Source organism: Lissotriton helveticus, chromosome 1_1, assembly GCF_964261635.1.
Source record: "Lissotriton helveticus chromosome 1_1, aLisHel1.1, whole genome shotgun sequence".
Lineage (NCBI taxonomy): Eukaryota > Metazoa > Chordata > Amphibia > Caudata > Salamandridae > Lissotriton > Lissotriton helveticus.
Window position 1 is genome coordinate 1,360,600,383 of NC_136057.1, and position 19,518 is coordinate 1,360,619,900.

The 19,518-nt window shown below is 43.4% G+C and overlaps 1 protein-coding gene across 1 annotated transcript in view; it reads right to left on the reverse strand.

The window, feature by feature from the left end:
- Positions 1-19,518, reverse strand: part of CACNA1I (calcium voltage-gated channel subunit alpha1 I) — a 646,661-nt gene that overhangs the window by 100,718 nt on the left and 526,425 nt on the right. The window contains exons 25-26 of the mRNA XM_078650206.1: positions 15,380-15,513; positions 14,064-14,134 (exon numbers count right to left, since the gene is read on the reverse strand). Of these exons, the coding sequence (XP_078506332.1) occupies positions 14,064-14,134; positions 15,380-15,513 (205 nt within the window). The remainder of the gene's footprint in view (positions 1-14,063; positions 14,135-15,379; positions 15,514-19,518) is intronic.

A 19,518-nucleotide genomic window follows, 5' to 3' on the forward strand; every position in this document is an offset into this window, starting at 1 on the left:
GCGGCTGGACGAACGTGTGGGGGGAACGAAAAGCAGAAGTTTATCCTGCGCTGGGCCGACAGGCCCAAGGACTTGGCCATAGCCCTGGAGACCTTTGTCGCCAAAGAGGCGACGGCCATCAAAAGGCATGTCCATGAGAGTGCTCTGGACACCCCCCGAAAAGTTTGTGGATCTCAGCCAGGCGTGACGATGAGACGCCACGGTCATTGCCATCGCTCTACACAGCGAGTCCGTGGTGTCAAGTCCACATCTGATGGCGTACCGTGCTGCATCCCGCCCCTCAGCAAGAGCTTGGGCGAACCATGCCCTGGCCTCCTCCGGACACTGGGGCAGCACGTCCGCCACCATGTCCCACAGAGAGTGGGTGTAATGGACCAAAGGCATGCTGTATTAATGCTTCGCAACCCTAGACTTAAGGAGGAAATGTTTCTTGCCAAACTGTTCCAGCCTTTTGGATTCCCGGTCCGGTGGTGCGGTCGTGAAGGTGGTTTGGGACGTGGAGGCCTGGATAACCAGAAGGGGTCGGCGCCGGTGGAGGAGTCGTGAGGTGAACCAGTGTTGATCGGGATCCAGGCCTGGATCCCATGGGGTCCTGCGGCACCGGGACAGAAGTCGCCGGCGGCACAGGGGCCGAAACCGCCTGCAACACAGGGCTAGGACCCCCAGTCGGACCCGTGGGGCCCAAAGACACGCTGGCAGGGCCAGACGGCGAAAAGAGAGTCCTCCAGGCCACGACGAAGTCTCAAACCTGCTCCGGAGTCGCATTGAGCCCAGGGACCGGAGGGTGTGGGGCTGGATGCGACTGCGCGGGCTCCGCCGAAGCCACGCGTACGGCGCCACTTGAACCCTCGGCCGAGTCTCACGACCGGCCAGGGGACGGCGCCACTTGAACCCTCGGCCGAGTTGCGCGACCGGCCAGGGGAGGTCGCAGAACGATGGTGTTTCTTCGACTTCTTCTTCCCGAGTGCGAGGATTCTAAGGTAAGGAATCTAACTAACATGTTTCTTTCAGATATTGACTTTTTAATTTCCCACTGGTTTTTAAATCCTTTACCAGTCATCAATAAAATTATCACCAAATTAATGTAGCCAATGAGATAAGGTCTAAGCAATTATGGTGGTGACTGGTGTGCTTTTGACCCTTTAAAGAAAATAAGAGAATTTTAAGAATTTGTGGTGTGAGTGGATTAGTACTTAGGAAACAATAGTTGCAGTAATTTATTGGTAGCAGACCAGTAAATGAGGACTTACTTTAAAAAGAGAAACACAACAAAGCTTAGGAAAGGGGTTCTAAATGCAGAAAAGATATAAACAAGCATTGACGGCATAGCCAATAGGTCTCACCTTTGGAAACTTATAAGTGTTTAACCATACAGCATATTACCATGGGTGCTGTGCTGTTACGGGTTGAAGAGCTATACAATTACTACACACTGGGTCATGCAGTCTGATTAAGGAATGCATGCTTGCCTCTGGAAACAGAATAAAATCTTGGTTAGTGGAGAGAATAGTGACTTGTGTCTTTTTAGCGCTACGAGGACAGAGCCTGTGTGTATATATAAGTTATTTAAAACGTGCATTGCACACAGTATAACATAGACTGCTACAGAATGCACAAAAAGGGTCTTCTAATCCTAGGAACAATATCCAAACTTACTAGAAAGTAAAAGAAATATACAATGTGAATGTAAACACACATAAATATTATTAATGCCAACCTCACAGAGAAGCATAAGGGACTAGTCGTTTCCTACAGCAAACAAGTCAGCAAACAATTAGATTTCTTTCCAAATGTTTTTATTTTTTTGGGATTATTTTTACTTGGGGTATTTTTTTTCAGAGTTCTACAGGCATAGACGTTTTTTGTATAGAGGAAATTTAAAGAAAAACGTCCCTCCGCCACAGAGCCGGTGAAGCGTATCAAATTGCACCTAAGGAAAATGGAGTTTCTCCCACCAGGCCTCAGCTTAACAAGATGCTTCTTTATGGCTGACACAGATACCAACCCGGATCAAAGGCACGGGGAAGCATTCCAAGCCGGTGCTTGGATGTCAATCATCTGGACTTCAAGGCTTCGTATCGAAGATGGGCCCAACGTCAATTAACATGTCCTTTTAAGCTGCACGAGGTTGTTTGTGAGAGGTAAATACTGCACTCCAGCAGAAAATGCATGCAGTGTAAAAGTCGGGGTTCTGCACCTGAGACCCGTGGGTCACCTGCAGACTACGGGAACCAAAGGCAAAATCTCTCCAAATGTGTGTGCACACAATTTTACAAATTTTTTTGCCCTTGTTTGAGGAGACAGTGTTGCGTAGACGATAGAAATTAGACAATAGAGACACTTTCTCGTTAAACCAGCCTCCTGGTTGGTGTCTGCAACTTCTGTAGGCAAGGTCGTCCTCTAGCGATCAGATTTCACGCCAGGGACATTCTTACAGAGCTTGCTTTATTGAAAAAGATACACATCTCACCTCTCCTCTAACATTACCCAACATTTATGAAGTGCAGCATACACCACATAGTAAAATGTGGTTAGAGGGAGCCCGGCATGCGACTGACACTGCCCAAACCCTTCCGGTCCCAGAAACATGTCACCAACATTCCTCGCTGCCCTACAGACCAGAATGTCCCTAGTTCTCGGTTGAGCTGAGGGGTTCATTGGCAACAGTCTGACCGCCTCCCAACCCACCTTTCTATAAAACATGATATGAAAGGGAGAGTGAATAGAAGGGGAATTCGGTGCATTTCAGGAGGATCCAGTTATTTTGTGAGGGGCCTCCAGAGGGATTACGTTTTCACATGTTTTCTCTTTTAATGCCAAAGGAATCAAGTTCCTGGCTGCAGCCTCCCGACCTTCCTGTCACCCTGAACTGAGGCCCATTCCTTAAGATGGCGAGCTGCAGTCAGCCGAGGCCAGGAATGAAAACAAGGGGAGGCAAAAAAGGGGGAGGCTGCTGGGGGCGGGCTGCTCAATGCGTGGGCACTCCGGTATCTGGAGGCTGCTCTGGAGCTCAGTGTGAGGGCACACTGGGATTTGAAGACTGCTGAGGAGCTTAGTGCGAGCTGTGAGGACAACCCAGTATGCGATGGCACCCCAATATGTGAAGGATGGTGGGAGGTCAGTATGAGGGAACCCGGTCTCAGGAGTTTCCCGCTATGTGAAATATGCTAGGGTGGGCCGGTGAGAGATCAGTGCGAAGGCGTATCTTAAGGCTGCTCGAGAGCTCAGTATGAGGACAGTCTGGTATATGAAGACTGCCGGAGCTGGGCCAGGGAGCTCATTGCGAGGGCACCCCAGTATCTGAGCTGCTGGGGAAAGGCTGGCGGGAGCTCACTATGAAGGCACACTTTATTGCAAGCTGTACGCAATGACTCGTCAAAACTATGTGGGGAATGTAGGCAGGGGCGAACACAGATCACCCATGTGCCTAAACACTCTTCTCGACATTAATTAAATATAGCATTGCCAAAACAAATAAAAAAAAAAACGTATCTACAGCAAACACATGAGCGCTGCAGCCTCAAGGACCCTCGGCCTCCTGTCACCCAACAGAAGCTCAGTTGGAACCCATAGCACAGGGAATGAGATTCCAAAGGGCGGGGGGAGAGGGACTGTCCCAGTGTCAGGGGAGCAACATGAAGAGCTGTTCACAATAAAAACGACAAGCGGGGCAGCGAGGCGACCGCAAACGTGCTAATAACGTGCGCGGGCTACAGGGCCAAATCAAAGCGACCAGCGCTGACCGCCATCTGTGTCCAATTAAGATAATTGGTTACAGATGGCGCTGCTGCTCGCCCCCGCGGACACAAGGCCAAGGAAGAGAGAAGGTGGGCCATGCACCTGCCTTTGGCCAATTGTGTGCTGTCTTTCTTAGAAAGACGCACGCAAAGGCCAATAGGTTTGATTAAAAAAAAACACACGCATGTGTGTTTAAAGTTAAGAAGCCCTTACTTAAAGTCTTGTAGTACAACGCATGCGCGCTGGCTCAGGCGAGACCTAAAAACTATATTTTGAATGGTAAATGGTGAAGTAGATCTTTGCTCACAGTTTCTCCAAAAATTGTTGAAGCAATTTTCACTGAAGTCTACTGGTTACAAGAGAACACTATGACAAGCACAGAGAATCTCCCCTTTCTAATGGTATCCCTACCTAGAGGATCCCTTCTTGGGGATCACTTCAGGAAAGCAATCTGAAGCATAGATCTATAAAGGTTCTCTGCTTCATCGGGAGCAAATAAGGGGCTTTACTTGAATAAGGAGCAGAGGAGGGAGGAAATCCCACTAGACACCACAGAATTTGAAATGGTGCCAAAAGTAAAAGGATGAGCCATACCCCCATCCAAGAAGGGCCAATAGAGTCTTTCTATCCTCGCTTTGGCAGATAGGAGTTTGTCTCGATTGAGGAGCTTGCCCCTAATCAACCCCCCTGTGGGGAACAAACGCCTACTAGCTAACCCTGGGCGAAGCACTACGATACGCTCGCGTAGTTTGCGCAACTTCGCACTACGCGAGCTGCACGTAGCACAGTGCGAACACACGTAGCGCAGCGTAGCATAGTGCAGCGGTAATTTTTTGCTTGTTCGCGGTCCTCAACGTCATGTTTGCAACCGCGAGCAAGCAAAATAACATCCCGGCGAGACTCTCAACGCGGGGAGGTCAGGTTTCTCATTGCAAGTGGTCGTGCATGCTCGCGACCGCTCGCAATGAGAAACTACCAGTTCGCGTTGAGAAAGCTGCCGCTCGAGTAAAAATCTACTCGAGCGGCAGAAAACTACAGCTCGCACTGTGCAAGATGCCGTTTTCAATGATTGCACAGTGCCGGATGCTTGTTCACACTGTGCAATCATTGAAAATGCATCTTGCACAGTGCGAACATGCTACTACGCAGCTCGCGTAGTGCTACGTGAAGTTCGCGTAGTGCAAAGTGCACTTCGCGTAGCTTCGCGTAGCGCTACTTCGCGAACTACGCCCAGGGTTACTAATAGCCACTAGGGATTTCAGATTTGGGCAAAATATCGGGGTGCTGGCCCCCCACCCTTGCATTGGGCCATACCCCTACATAAAAAGGGGCAGCACAGTTTTCTGCTACCATGGGGGCAGAGAGTGTGTGTGCCCCAATTTGCTGCCAAGGGTGCAGAAAGGGCACTAGACACCTGGGATTTATACATGGCCCCAAAACAAACAATAGGATGGGACAGCATACCCTGGCATCAAACAATACCCCCACCACAGAAAAGACAATACAGTCTTTCTGACCCCCGCCCCCCTCCTCCCCCCAGGCAGAGGAGTGGGTATGACCGAATATGTCCTGTGTGTGGGCAAACATTTCACTGGATGCCAGGAATATTTTTTTCATTAATAATTGTGTGGGTAGTAATATAGAGTTATAAATATCGTGAATATCGTGATACAGAAATAACGAACCAGAAATATTGTTATACAAAAATATTGTGATGCAGCTATATCGCTGTCAAGAATATCAATTTTTTTCAGGTAAGTAATAACGTTAAGAATATCATTGTTGTTATCATGTTCAATAATCTAGTTGTAAAACATACATAATTTAATTATCCTAATGTGTTTTAGTTCAAATATTAATTTTACATGTTATGAATCTTTGCATAATTGTTATTAATATTTCTAAATACAGTTTGTATTTTTAAGTGATTTATAATTTGTAATTTAATTGCTAAAAGCAATTAATTGTGTTGTAGCGTGCTGATAGGTTTGTAGGGGTGTAAGGTGGGCAGTTAATTAAGTAATATTTAACAATTCATGATTATTTACTAATAATAATTTAATTAATTATTAATTTAATAAATTGTGTAATAATTATATTTTCAGTTGTAGTTTAGATGTGGGCTGCTGGGTTTGTAGGGATATAGGGTGGGAAGTTAAGTAATAATTAATTAACAATGAATTAATAATGTATTATTCATTATTTATTTGATTATTAATTATGTAAATTATGTGTGGGCTGATGGCGTTGTAGGGATGTAGGGTGGGGTGTTAAGTAATAAATAATGAGCAATTAATTTTTAATGTAGTATTAATTATTTAATAGATTATTAATTATGTAAACTGAGTATTAACTTTCTTTTTTAGTTCTATCTGAAGTGTGGGCTTGTAGGGATATAGGATAGAAAGTTAATTAAGTAATAATTGATGTTCATATATTCATTATGTAATTAATAATTATGTATGTACATTATGTAATAATTATATATTTTACTTATATTTTAGTTGCAGGTTGCTAGGTTTGTAAGGGTATAGGATGGGATGTCAATTAAATAATAATTTATGTAATAAATAATTATTGATTGACAATTAATTTGTTATAAATTACGTAAATTGAGTTATACGTATTTATTTTAGTTATCATGTAAATTGCTTGATTGTTTTATATGTACATATATATATATATATTCCACAAAGTAAACAGTGTTCATGCGCTCTCAGGAAGAAAAGGCGAAGACCAACAATAGTGCTTCCAGGTTTATTCCACACTTGTGTTGAATAAACCTGGAAGCACTATTGTTGGTCTTCGCCTTTTCTTCCTGAGAGCGCATGAACACTGTTTACTTTGTGGAATATTGAAAATTTACCGGCTTGCTCCGCCGGAGTATGCGCCAACCTTCTTGGGTCTCCCAGTACCTCGGAAGGAGCTACCTGGAACGAATATACATATATATATATATATATATATATATATATATATATATATATATATATATATATATATATATATATATATATATATATATATATATATATATATATATATATATATATATATATAATATGTTTGGGTTAATTAATTAAGTTGATATAAGAGTTTTATATTTGTTCTAAATTAATAAGGTTATTCAAATATGTAATATGTTTGAAGTGAAGCATTTTCCCTACTATTGCATAGACTGGGCTGGGAAGGTGGGAATAGTAACTTTAATTCCTCTAATGGCCAGTGCCTTTCCTACAGTTGCACAGACTGGTGTGAGAATAGTAAATCTTACCCATCAGAAGTCCAACACTTTTGTTACTGTTGCACAGACTGAAGTGGAGATAGTACATCTCTAACCCTCTGAAGCCCAACACTTTCCCTCCTGTTGCACAGACTGGAGTGGGAATAGTAAATCTTACCCCTCAGAAGTCCAACACGTTCCCTACCATTGCACAGACTGGAGTGGGAATAGTATATCTATTATTCCCAGGCTCCAATCATTTTCCAAATATTGTTTAAATATATCGGTTTTATATATATACACACAGATATATATTTATTTTTGTTTAATTTTATAGCATTTTTTGTAAATGTATTTTTTTAATTTTTCATTTTTTGATAGTTTATTTATTTGGTCAGTTTTGTAATGTTTTGCTACTGAAAACTTCCTAAATAAATAAATAAACTTTAATCGCGGAACTTAGTACCCATAAAAGCACAGCATCATAACAAGTTAAATAACAAGCGGAGAATTTAGAAATACAAGGCAATGAGAAAATGTACAATGATATAGCCATAACATTTTGATGAATTAGATTACAAGTTAAAAATAACTTCATTGGTAATAAATGAGTAAATAAATTACTATTATATAAACATTATGTCATCCTACAATTATACAAAAATAAAATCTCAGGGATCAGACATGGTCTTACGTGCTCTAGTAGCCTTCTCTTTTTAAAAAATGGATATACAAGCCACTTTGTGTATGTTATATAATACTTACAGGAAAATTAAAAATGTAAAATTGATTGACCACTCTCCCCATCACAAGGGCATAGTATGTGATCAAGGTTTGGGTGGTAACCAAGAGGAAAACACAGTGCAAATCTGACAGTTCCTGCTCTTAAGCGGAATAGTAGGCTCCTTTCTCAATGACTCATGGATAGGGTGAGGTACATAGGTAGAGGATACTGATACTGTTCAATGGACATATAGCTAAGAACAGAAGATTTCTTGGATTTCAATTCAATCCTTTCTGTGTTATATAAAGAATAGAGGGCATCTCTTAATTCCTTTTTAGGCACAGTTTCAGCAATACTTGGGTTTGAAAAAATACATTCCTTGTTGACACTGCGTAAACTTTGGTGCATTCCACTCAACCAAGGGATATCCATCCCTTTCTTACACATAACACAGTCATTAATAATCTCTTTGGTAATGGAGGCAGCCTGGTTCTTCCATACTGATAACCCGACAAGAGCAGGTCGGGCACGTATAAAGTCAGATATAAAATTAGGATTAAGTTCTCTGTGGCAAACATATTGTGGGGTAGAGATTGGGATACCCAGCAGTTTCCTACAAAACCTATTTTCTTCCTGCTGAATACAGGAACTGTTTGCAATGCACCAAATCTCAGCCCCATATGTGGCCACAGGAACGCACTGTAATTAAAAAAAAAAATTGAATAGCTAAAATGGCACCTGTGGTCTTTGGGAGGGGAGGGCTAAGGATTGAATTGGTGGCCTTTGAAAACTTGCTCCTGGAGTGAGCGAGATGCTCAGTCCAGGAGCCATTTGCAGCAAAGACCAGTCCAAGATAGGGGAATGTATGGGTACTTGTCAATTTCTGACTATCCACTACAATAGAGCTTATCTGTCGCTTCCCAGGACCACAGGACATTAAAAATGTTTTTTTTAATTAACACACGGATCCAAGCTATCCATATACCTGACAAAAGACTGTACTAATATATATATATTATATATATTTTTTTTCCAGCTCTGTGTGGATGGCAGTGTGCTAATCCTCTGTTTAAAAACTCGAAAAAGACATTTGAGGTGAGCAGATTCAGATTGTCCCTGGTGTTGTAGGGTGTTCTCTATAAGAGGTGCTCTCCACTGAAATTTAGGAACTACCCAGAGTTTTCTGCTGAAAGGTAATATAATGACAAATACATATTTTTTATAATTGTATTACATTATATATATGTGTGTATATATATATATATATATATATATATATATACATATATATAAGTATATACACACATATGTATGTGTGCATTTATGTAAGTATATATGTATATATAGTATTAAATATATGAATGTATTTAAATTACATGACATGTTATATATTAAAATATTTAAGATTTGCTTTTTTAAAATATATATTTTTTAAAAGACAATATTTTTGTATGTGTTTTTAACTATATTAGTGTGAACAATATTTTGTTTTCAGCATTTTTATTTTGTAAATAATAATATTGACGCCATATTTTTGTAACACAATATTGTTGCTTTTGATATTTCCACCAGCAATCCCTACTCCGAGCATCAAGTTTTCTGTAAATCCAGGGTTTAGTAGGTTTTCCTACATGTCAGCCGAGCCCGGACCAAATTACTGCAGCTACCTCTATTGCGATATGCCACATTGCGTTTGGGTGCCTCTTGTGTTGCGGGCGCCCAATCACAAAAGTGGGGTAATATTTTTATCTGGTGATGTGGGGAAATGGTAGGGGGTAGGAAATTTGTGGATTACTCCAGATTTCTTTCCCTCACATAAATAGGAGGAAAGTGTGTGTTTTAGCTGAAGATTGAGGTTTTCATAGGCTTTTTGGTAAGAAAACCTGGTGAGATCCACACAAGTCACAGCACTCGGACTCGTCCTTGTGTCGAATTTTTCAGAAATGTCTGGGTTTATTGAGTTTCCCTACTGAAGGTAAGCCCAGCAGGCTGAGCTAAGGATCAAATTTCACAGTTACCCAAATTGAGAAAAAGAGTTGGCTTTGAGTGAAAGAATTTGATCTGTCCATGTTGCGTTTTAGGCCCTTTCCGATTGCGGGCGCAAGGCCCATACACACAAGTGGCGTGCCTTTTATTATTAAGAGAGGGTGGTAGGAGATTTGTGGATCCTCACACATTCTAGAACTTTCCTTCACAGAAGTGTGAGGAGAATGTGTGATTTTAGCCAACTTTTGAGTTTGGCAAGTACCTCTTGTATAAAAACCTTGTGAAATCCACAGAAGTCACGCCACCCTGGCACCCTGCCTGGTTTTCCAGAAATGCACAGGTTTGTAAGGTTTTCCTGGGTGCTGGTTGAGCTAAGGTCCAAAATCCATGGGGTACCATTTGTATAGGGAGACATGTGGGAATGCTGGATAGTAGGGAACACGTCATGAGATCTGTGCAGGTCACAACACCTAGGACTTACCCAGGTGTCTAGTTTTCAGAAATGTCTGGTTTGGTAGGTTACAGTGGTTGCCAGCTGAGCTCGAGCCCAAATCCCACAGTCACTCACACTGCTAATAGATCAAGTTACTTACCTTTGGTAACGCTCTTTCTGGTAGAGACTTGTGGATGTGGTAAATTAAGTGGAGGAAGTGGTGCCTGACTTTGTTGGAGGTTGGACTGGAGTTGACTTGGTGTTGGAGAAAAAATAAGGACTTCCTCCTCAGGCTTTGTTGCCAGAAGCAGGGTCAGAACTGGAACCAGAGGCAAGACGGGCTCAGAGGGTCCAAATGGCAGTGAGAGCAAACCCGCTGGTGGTATTCCAGATTGAGGGCCTCTTGGAATCTTGGGCCCAAAAGTGAGAGTGTGTCGGGAACGATTCAAGGACGTGCAGCATGTCTACGCTGAACTCCTTCCTCTGATGTGGCATGGCTGCTGGCCCCAAAACTCAGGTTGTGCGGGAAATAGATGTGGGATGGGCTCCGGAAGTTGGTCAACTTTGGGAGCAAGATCAAGAGGTGTGGTGCCACCCCTCACCTCCTCAGGTGATTGGCACAAGGGAACGGAATCATGCTTTGATTTCTTGTGTTTCAACAAATCTGATGATTTTGACCACAAAGTAGACTAGCCTCTAGAGTGGCTTCGGCAACTCCAGGGACGGGATGGGGATCGAAGTTTCGATGTGGACCATGACTTGGTGTGGTCCTGGTGAGGAGTCTTTTCATGCTTGGCGACGTAAAGTTTGACGTCCCGATACTCGAAGGACATTGGGTTCATCGCCATACAGTAGTTCCAGGCTTTGGAGCTGTGATCTGATCCCAGACACCACAGGCATACCCTGGCGGAGATCTGTAACAGACATTTATTTGCAACAGCCCCCACAAGGCTTAAAACATGTTGTTTTGGGAGGGGGGGGGAGAATCCCTTGGACACTGAGAACATTTTGAGATAAATGTCTCACATCAACACACAAGTGGCATCTATATGGGCTCCACACATCATTTCCTAAGCAGAACGGCATCAGTTCAGAGCGGAATGGTGTCACCTGATAGCACACTGAGCTACTGCTGAAAAGTTTCTGCATCTAGACTAAAGCATGGGGTCTATCCAAAAGGTGAGGACTCTGCAGGTAGAAGTATCTATCAGAAAGGGTAGGCTTTGAGTGAAAAAAATAGATCTGTCCATGTTGCGATTTGGCCCTTTACTGTTGAGGGGCTTAGGTCCAATGACACAAGAGGGGTACAGTTTTAATCTAGAGATGTGGGGATGCTGAGTGGTGGGAAATTTGTGGATTCTCGCAGATTCTGGAATCACTCATGGTATGACAAAGAGGTGAATTTGCTGTTGTCTAATTAAGTGAAAGTACAGCAAAAGTATGCAAGATTATGCAGAGTTACAAAAGGAGTGTAACCCAGGATTGAGCACTATTTTTTTTAGTGTATAATGCCTGCCACCTGCCAATCTAAAATGGACCTAATGATGTATTTTGTGCTAAGAAAACAGTGCTAAATACAATAGAACACGAACAGCAGCAGCTGCTCCTGCTCACTAAGGGGCCGATTACGATGGCGGGCGGTCCGCCACCGCCAGGTGGGTGGTGAGGACCACCGGCCCGGCGGTGGCGGACCGCCCCCCATCAACCTCAATATTCTCACCGCCAAATTAGGATGTCGGTGGGAATGGACAAGGTACGACGGCGGATGGAAAGACAGTCCGCCGTGGTCCCGCAAGGCGGTCCTTTTCCGCCCGCCTTGCACACATGGTACAATGGGGGCATTATGGCGGTGCCTTGCAGGCACCGCTGTGTGCATTAGGATGCCTTTCTTTTGTGGTGGAGATCCTGCCGCAAAAAGACTGGCAGAGAATGCCTTCGGTGGCCTGTAGCAGGCCCCCGGGGTGGATGGGGGGGTGCACGTGGGGGGTACCGCATTTGCATGTACAAGGTGGCAGGCACCGCACGGTGCCTGTCCCATTGTAAATACAAATGCAAAACATGTATTTTTGCATTGTGGCGGGTGCTGCTGACGCCCGGCGCAATGTTGCGGGCACATCGTAATTTGTATTGCGGGACCGCCGCACCTATGGTGGGTGGTCCCTTTTGCTTATGCGATGGACAAAGTCCGCCCGCCATCGTAATCGGCCCCTAAGTTTGTTATTCCTGTGCTCCTGCAAAGGTTTTTGTGCCTAATTAGGGCCCGATTACGAGTCTGACAGTCTGTGGACTGTCCGATTCCAACTAGGGGGGGGGGGGCGGACCTCCATTGCCCCGCTGCAGCTTGCGGTGGTCAGGGGGCCTTAATATGCTTGGGGGAGAGCTGCGGTTCCGCCATGCATATAATGAGTTTCCTCTCAGCCAGCGGTGTCATGGAGGTTCCCCCTCCATGAACAACGCTGGCGGAGAGGAAACAAAGGGGGCCTGCGGGGCCCTCTGTGCCTCCTCTGCATGGGGATGCACACAGGGGGCCACAACATGTGCCTCTCTGTGTGCATGCACCCTAGTTCCTGCACAGCACGCATTTCCTGCGGCACCACCATGGGAACACCAAAAACCAGCATGCCTGACAGTAGGAAACTTCTAATCTGGCGGGCAGTCTGACCATAGGTTTGGCGGCGCGGCGGCAGGGCGGACTTGGCGCCGCACCGCCAAAGTCGTATCAGGCCCCTACTTATAAGTACACGTACAGGCGCAATGATGTAATTTTGGGTTATTTTGTGCCAAAAGAGTAAAGCAAAGTTAACAAAACTACTGAAATTAATCTGATTACTTCAGCATAATTACAGTTTCACCCAGTCCAAGTTTCACACTTGTTTGCACCACAAACTGCAAGCAGGCTGAAACCACAAAATTAGGAAAAATTGACTAATTCTTCAAAAAATGCCAAAACTATGGTAAAAAATGTTTTTTGATATAACTCAGCTTGTTCCTAGAAGCTCGGATGATAGTGCAGTAAACCTTTTGTTGAGGCCATTTTTAGAAAAAGAAATATACACTTTCTTGCAAAGCACTTTTTTCCATTTTTCCTGTAAAAACAAAATGTAGCTAAACATTGGCCATGTTCTTGGTTCCCTCCAGGGGAATCTACAAACCCTGGGAACCCAAATGTTGTTGAAAAAAAGGAAGCATATTTGTTGTGGATAGCTTCTGTGGAAAAAAGTTAAGAAGGTTTAAAAGCAAGCTACAACTAATTTCCAAAAAAGGGTCTCATACCAGGGGGGGAAAGCCCTAGCGGTGAGGTGGTTAATGTAAGGTTTTTATGTGCATTTCGTCTCTGAAATAAATTGAAATTAAATGATTTGAAATTGGCTGGGCTCTTTTTGTGAATCCAGACCACAATTAGTGTTTGTAGTGTGCAAGCGCCACCTAAGTATATCTTACTTTTTAAATGACAGAAACCAAAACCAGTTGACAAATATAAAAAACAAACCACGCATCACACTGTTGCTTTTGCTTTTGTAATATGAGATAGTTCTTTTGGAAAAACATGTGTAACTTGTCAATGTAATTTTTTTTTCGCAATCCTTTATTTTAAGTAGGAATTTAAGACAGAGGAGAAAGGCGCGAAAGAGATCGGAGGAGAGTGAAATAAAGAAGGAGCGAAGGAGTGAGAGAACAAGAGGAGAAATGGCTAAAGGACAAGGGTTGACAGAAAAAAGAGCAGTGTCATGAATAGTAGCATGCTGTGCTATTCCTTCACTTTCTGGAAACAGATACCTAGTTTCCAAATTCAGAACCCAAAACAGTAAAGGGATGGGGGCACCCAAGGGTTCAGCTACAGAATGTGAATTACTCAGGATCTCACAGGTGCAGTGCAAGACCTAGGGCCACAAATTGACTTATAAAACGTGAAACCTTCTACATAGTCGCCCAGGGGGCTCAATGACCCATCTTCTTACCTGTGGCAGTGCCTGTACCACAGTGTCCAAGAGGGCTCTCATCCCTGTCGCCATCTTTAAGAGCTTCAGCACTGAGGGAATAATAAAGAAAACGTGTTACATATTATGAGATTCTGCAAGTGCTGTTAATGTTGACATCTGCGGGGGTCATTGGTAAGTGCAGTGAGCTGTGGTCTAGAGCAACTATAGAGGACTGACTGTTGGAGTTGGTGGGGTTCAGAGGCATGTCAACAGCCGCTGGAGGGAGGGAGATGACAAAGCGTGTGTAGCAATGTCTCCCAGTGACCAGACTGAAAATTGCATTAGCCATGATACCAAAGGGGATGGACACCAGTGTGCAGTATCACCCAGTGGAAATGTATGGTAGGGAATCTGGCTGAGGTTCTAGAGGGTAGGCACACAGACGCACACTGACACACTGGTGCAGTAGTGACACTCAGTAGCGAGTCTGACACCTGGGAAAGACAAAATTATAGCATCGCTAAGCTCCAGGAAGAAACTCAGGGGTATATTATCAAGGGGTTTATCTCCGCTTTTTTGGCTTTAAAAGCCAAGAAAGCGGAGATAAAATTATCTCCCTATTACCAAGCTGTCGCTAACACCAGTTAGTGACAGCTAATAGGAGATAGCGACCATCTTGGGCCCCGCTTTGCATGTCAGTGATATTTATCACTAATGACATGCAAAGTGGGCGTGCCAAGATGTTAGCGACTGGAAACAGTCGCTAACATCGCTATCTCCTATTACCAACTTTTGGAGATATTCGCGCTAAGCGCGAATATCTCCAAAAGCTAACACCTGCCCTGAGCAGTTCTTCACCATGTTATCCAATGGGAGGTGGATAACATGGCTAAGAGCATTTGCTCGATAATGCATGAATATCGCTGACTTTTCAGCGATATTCATGCATTGCGGCCGTTTTTTATCGCATTTGCGATAAACCTTGCTAATAGCAAGGTTTATCTGCGATAAAAATCGCCGATGTGCGGCGATAATTTTTGTCTCTAAACAAGTTAGAGACAAAAATTATCGCTAGTTGTTGGTAATATACCCCTTAGAGCCTTAGAGTCTGCCTTTTGACATGGAATCTTAGTGGCACCAGACTCTGCATATAAAGACATGAAGGGAAAGAAGTAGCCAAACAAAACAAAACCACTTGTCGTAAAGCTTCAGGGTCTTTGTGATCACTACACCCATGCAAAGGGCCAAAGAATAATACGAACTATAACTTGGAAAAAGATATAGTGGCAGAAAGAATGTCTCTATGCATGTTGGCCCCCTTGATGCACATAGCATGCGAGGTGCAGCACCCTCACCTCTCGCGATCCTTAGCACACGCATGATACGGATGATAGTGGGGTTGATTGGTAGAGCAGCACTGATCTCAATTTCCTCCAGTGTGATGCCCATGACAGAGAGGAGCACAATGGCTAGGTCCAGCTGGTTCCACCTGCAGGGTGAAAAAAGGTGAAGATGTCCATGATCCCTGACAAGTGAGAGAGCATAATGGAGGGAGCAAGAAAGAAGAAAGTAGACACTAAAGGTGTCAAGGAGAGACTGGATCTAGAACAGGTCTCTGCATTACTTGTAAAGAGAGGAGAATAGCCATCACAACGCGGGGATTACCCCGCACTGCCATTACAACGCGGGGATTACAACGAAAGTCGTTACAACGACTTTCGCTGGAGGGCGCTGTTGGATAGGGAATAGTTTAATTTTCTATCCAACACCTTCCCTACTGTCAACGTGGGCTGAAGTTGGAATAGAAAATTAAACTATTCCACTATCCAGCGCCCTCCAGCGAAAGTCGTTGTAACAACTTTCGTTGTAATCCCCGTGTTGTAATGGCATGCGGGGTAAAAGCCCGCGTTGTAATGACATACAACCGTAAAGAGAAGGACGCCAGAAGTGAGTTGAAAATTGCAAAAAATGGTAGGTGATATGGATATGAGGCTTGAGCTAAGGGAATGTAAGAATATAGTTAGCAACATTACATTAGCTTTACATGTCCTCATCATGGTTTGGTCCTTCTAGTTAATGTAAGAAAATTTTCTCTATCAAGGGTTCTTCATTAATATTAAAAAACCTGAAAATATATCCACGCATGTGCAGGATCTTTGAATCCTATTCAACAGAAATAAATATAGCCTGCAGTAAACAAGCAATGCCTATGTATACGAAGCATTATCTGTTTCTCTTCTAAGAAAATGACATTGAAAATGTCAAAATATTATACATGAAGCTGCTTCAACATTATTAATTTTCTCCTTTTTAAATGAGAAACCAATGAAAGAAAACTGTTCCCAGAGGCATAAAATCAAATTTACAGTAAAACTGCGCTTTAAGGCAGCCACGGGCACCACAATCCCAGCATGCAACACAGTGACAGTTGCTCCCACAATTATTTTTTCATTCAGAGGTAAAACAGCTCAGAACACTGGCACCTGCTTTTTATCGCTTTATTTTCGTTTTACAAAATCATTATGTTCAGCATTTTTTGTTTTATTGTTTTGGGCCTCATCTAAAAGAAAATGACGCAGCGCACAAGCCATTTAGCTGCGCCGTGCTGAGTCATTCTCAAAGTACAGCAATGCGTCCTATTAACAACAATACGACGCATCCCTGCGCTTTGCCCTGCGCTGGTGCACAATTGCCTACCATGCGCCAGCACAGGCACGCTTGCGTCATTTTGCGAGGATGCCTGTGCTGCGGGGATGATTGTTTTTATGCAGGATGGGACACCTTCTAGCACAAAAACAATGGCATTTTTCTCTTTCTATGCTTGCTGCAGAAAGAGGAAAATGCGCCATTCCTATGCCTCCCCTGGGGAGGCGTAGGATTTTGACACATTCTCAGTTTTACAAAATGGTGTAAATCTGGGAAAACGTCAAGTTCCATGGATTGCGTGATAGCACCAACAGCAACACTCATGGAACGCCCCTTTCACACAGAGTAATGCGTGAAAGTGGCCCATATTTACAAGCCCATGAAAAGTCACGCAGAGTGACTTTACATGGCCTTGTAAACAAGAGCAAGCCTATTGCGCCGCCCGTGCGTCAAAAAAAGTGACGCACTGGCAGTGCAATGGGCTTGTGAATAAGCCCCTTTGTCTTCTTTATCAAGGCATTTTTTCAGGAGGAACGGCCCCCATTCTTTTTTTCCATTTCCCCCCCATGTTCAGTAAGAAGAACAGTACAAAATCGAGCACATAAAAACCAATTACCAACGCATCACACTTTAGAACCATTCTTCCACTCTGAACCCTACCCCCTCCCCCCGTTCGAATTTCTGCATTGTTGGATAGCCGCCATGGCCCTCTGTTTGCAAACAACAGCAGTGACTGTGGCACTACAAATATTACCTTTGTAATTCCATAGTCCCCATATTTTGATCCATTATCGAGGGCAGCCCCAGCCCTCATGGATAACCCTGTCATCCAGAATGCACTAGTCCATGTTGTGTTTCCAATCTTCCAACTGGGGCACCTGTTCCACTCCCCACATCCTGGTAATGTTCTTTTTTGCTATGGCCAACACCAGCATTAACATATATATTCCATACGGTGCAGTCTGTTTCCTCCCAAATGTTCAAGAGACACCATTACGATGTCGGGGTGAGGGAGGATCCAATTACTTCGTTCAGAGAGTCTATTACTGCTACCTAAAAGCCCTGTATGTTTGGACATTCCCAAATCATGTGGTTAAAGGTATTTATTTGGCCACAACCCCGTCTGCAATTAACACTCGTTGGCCTACCCATCTTGTACAACGTAGTTGGGAAATAATACGAGCGGTGAAGGATTTTTAATTGTACTATGTGGAAACCTGAATGTATGGCCTCTACTCTAGGCGAAGTGATGGCCTCCACCCAGTCCTCGTCCTGAAGACCCCCAGATTGTGTGCCCAGTGCTCACGCAGCTGTGCCAGGACCTCAGAGGTGTTATGGAGTATTTTCTTATATGTCAGTGGCATGTCCTTGTTTGGCATATATATCCATCAAGGGGCCTGTGTTCTAGTGGTGAGGACTCTGGTAGTACCATGCCCCTCGGCAGCACCACCCTCAGTGCATTTCTGACCTGCAGGTAGAGATATATCTCGATAGTTGCTAATTGGTAGTCTTGCGGTAAGTCTGGAAAGGGAACAACGTTGCCTTGTTGCCATAAGTCCTCCACCCTCGAGATACCAATTAGGTCCTACTTATCAAAGCCCAGGAGGCATCCCAGTGTTTCCAACGCAGCTGTGTACCAGTGGGACGAGTGATATTTTCCTCCTACAGCCAAGGGTGCGATTGACTGTGTGCCAGATAAACATTATTGCTGTCGGTCCTTATATTTTAAACAACTGGGAGGTCAATAGAGTGCCATTAGATGATCCCCAAGTTGCAACAGTAGCCTGTCCATTTGGTAGGCCGGTTCATTGGGGGGCCCAAAGACCCAGCCATTGATAGTGGACAGCTGTGCCGCCCAGTAGTACTTTTGGATGAAGGCCTCCATTCTTTGTTTGTTTTGGTTATGGCTAATGGATGAATACCAGGAAGAGGACAGTGAAAGCTGTTGTCTATACTATCAGTGATTTGTGGTTCATATCCCTTCAGCAAATCTTAATATTTCTTTCACAGCTTTCTTCAATATTTTTTTTCTTTCTGGAAGATTGTGTTGTTTGAGCAAATGTGTTATTTTCTACATCAGTAAAGTAAGATGTTATTTAGAAGAACTTAGTTGATTACTTTCTTGAAATGATGGATATTTAACAAGTATCATTGTGCCTACTATTTGTTCTTTACTGAAGATCAACATAATAGAAAGGAAAAACCGCATCAACAACATGACATGGCTGTACTTTAGATGAGTGCTCTGTTTTTAGTGCAATATGCTTCGAGGTTTGCCTTTAAGTAACTGCTATGTTGTACATCATGTGGCTGTGGAACATGATAATGACTCAATTCCTAAATCCTCTGCTGGATAGAGTTTCCTCTCTTTTCAGTTTTTGAGTCATAGGTCTTCCTCAAACCGTTCATCAGCTTTACAAGAGCTGGCAAATACAGTGTTGCTCTTTCCTCAGCTTACACAGTAAAATAAAATTGATTTGCACAGATTACTTTCAATGTTTTCATACAAATCCAAGACCTCATCTCACAGGTTATTTTGTTTTTCTCCCTTCAATCAATCAATCAACAGTAGATTTGTAGAGCGCTTCTTGTTACCCATGATGGTATTCATGCACTTCTTCAAAGTTATCATGAAAGAAGGAGGTTTATCTATCTCCCCCAATTTTTTTTTATGTGTCCACAGTGCAGCCTTCTCTTGTTAAATCTAGGGTTGCTTTTACTATAGCCACTTAAGTACCTCTAAATCAGACTTCTGTAACACTGTATCTAGCAAAATGCAGTTATCTGAATTCTAAAGAAAATTTTACAAATTCCATTTGCTTTAAGAAAGGCAAAGGGTAATTTTTTT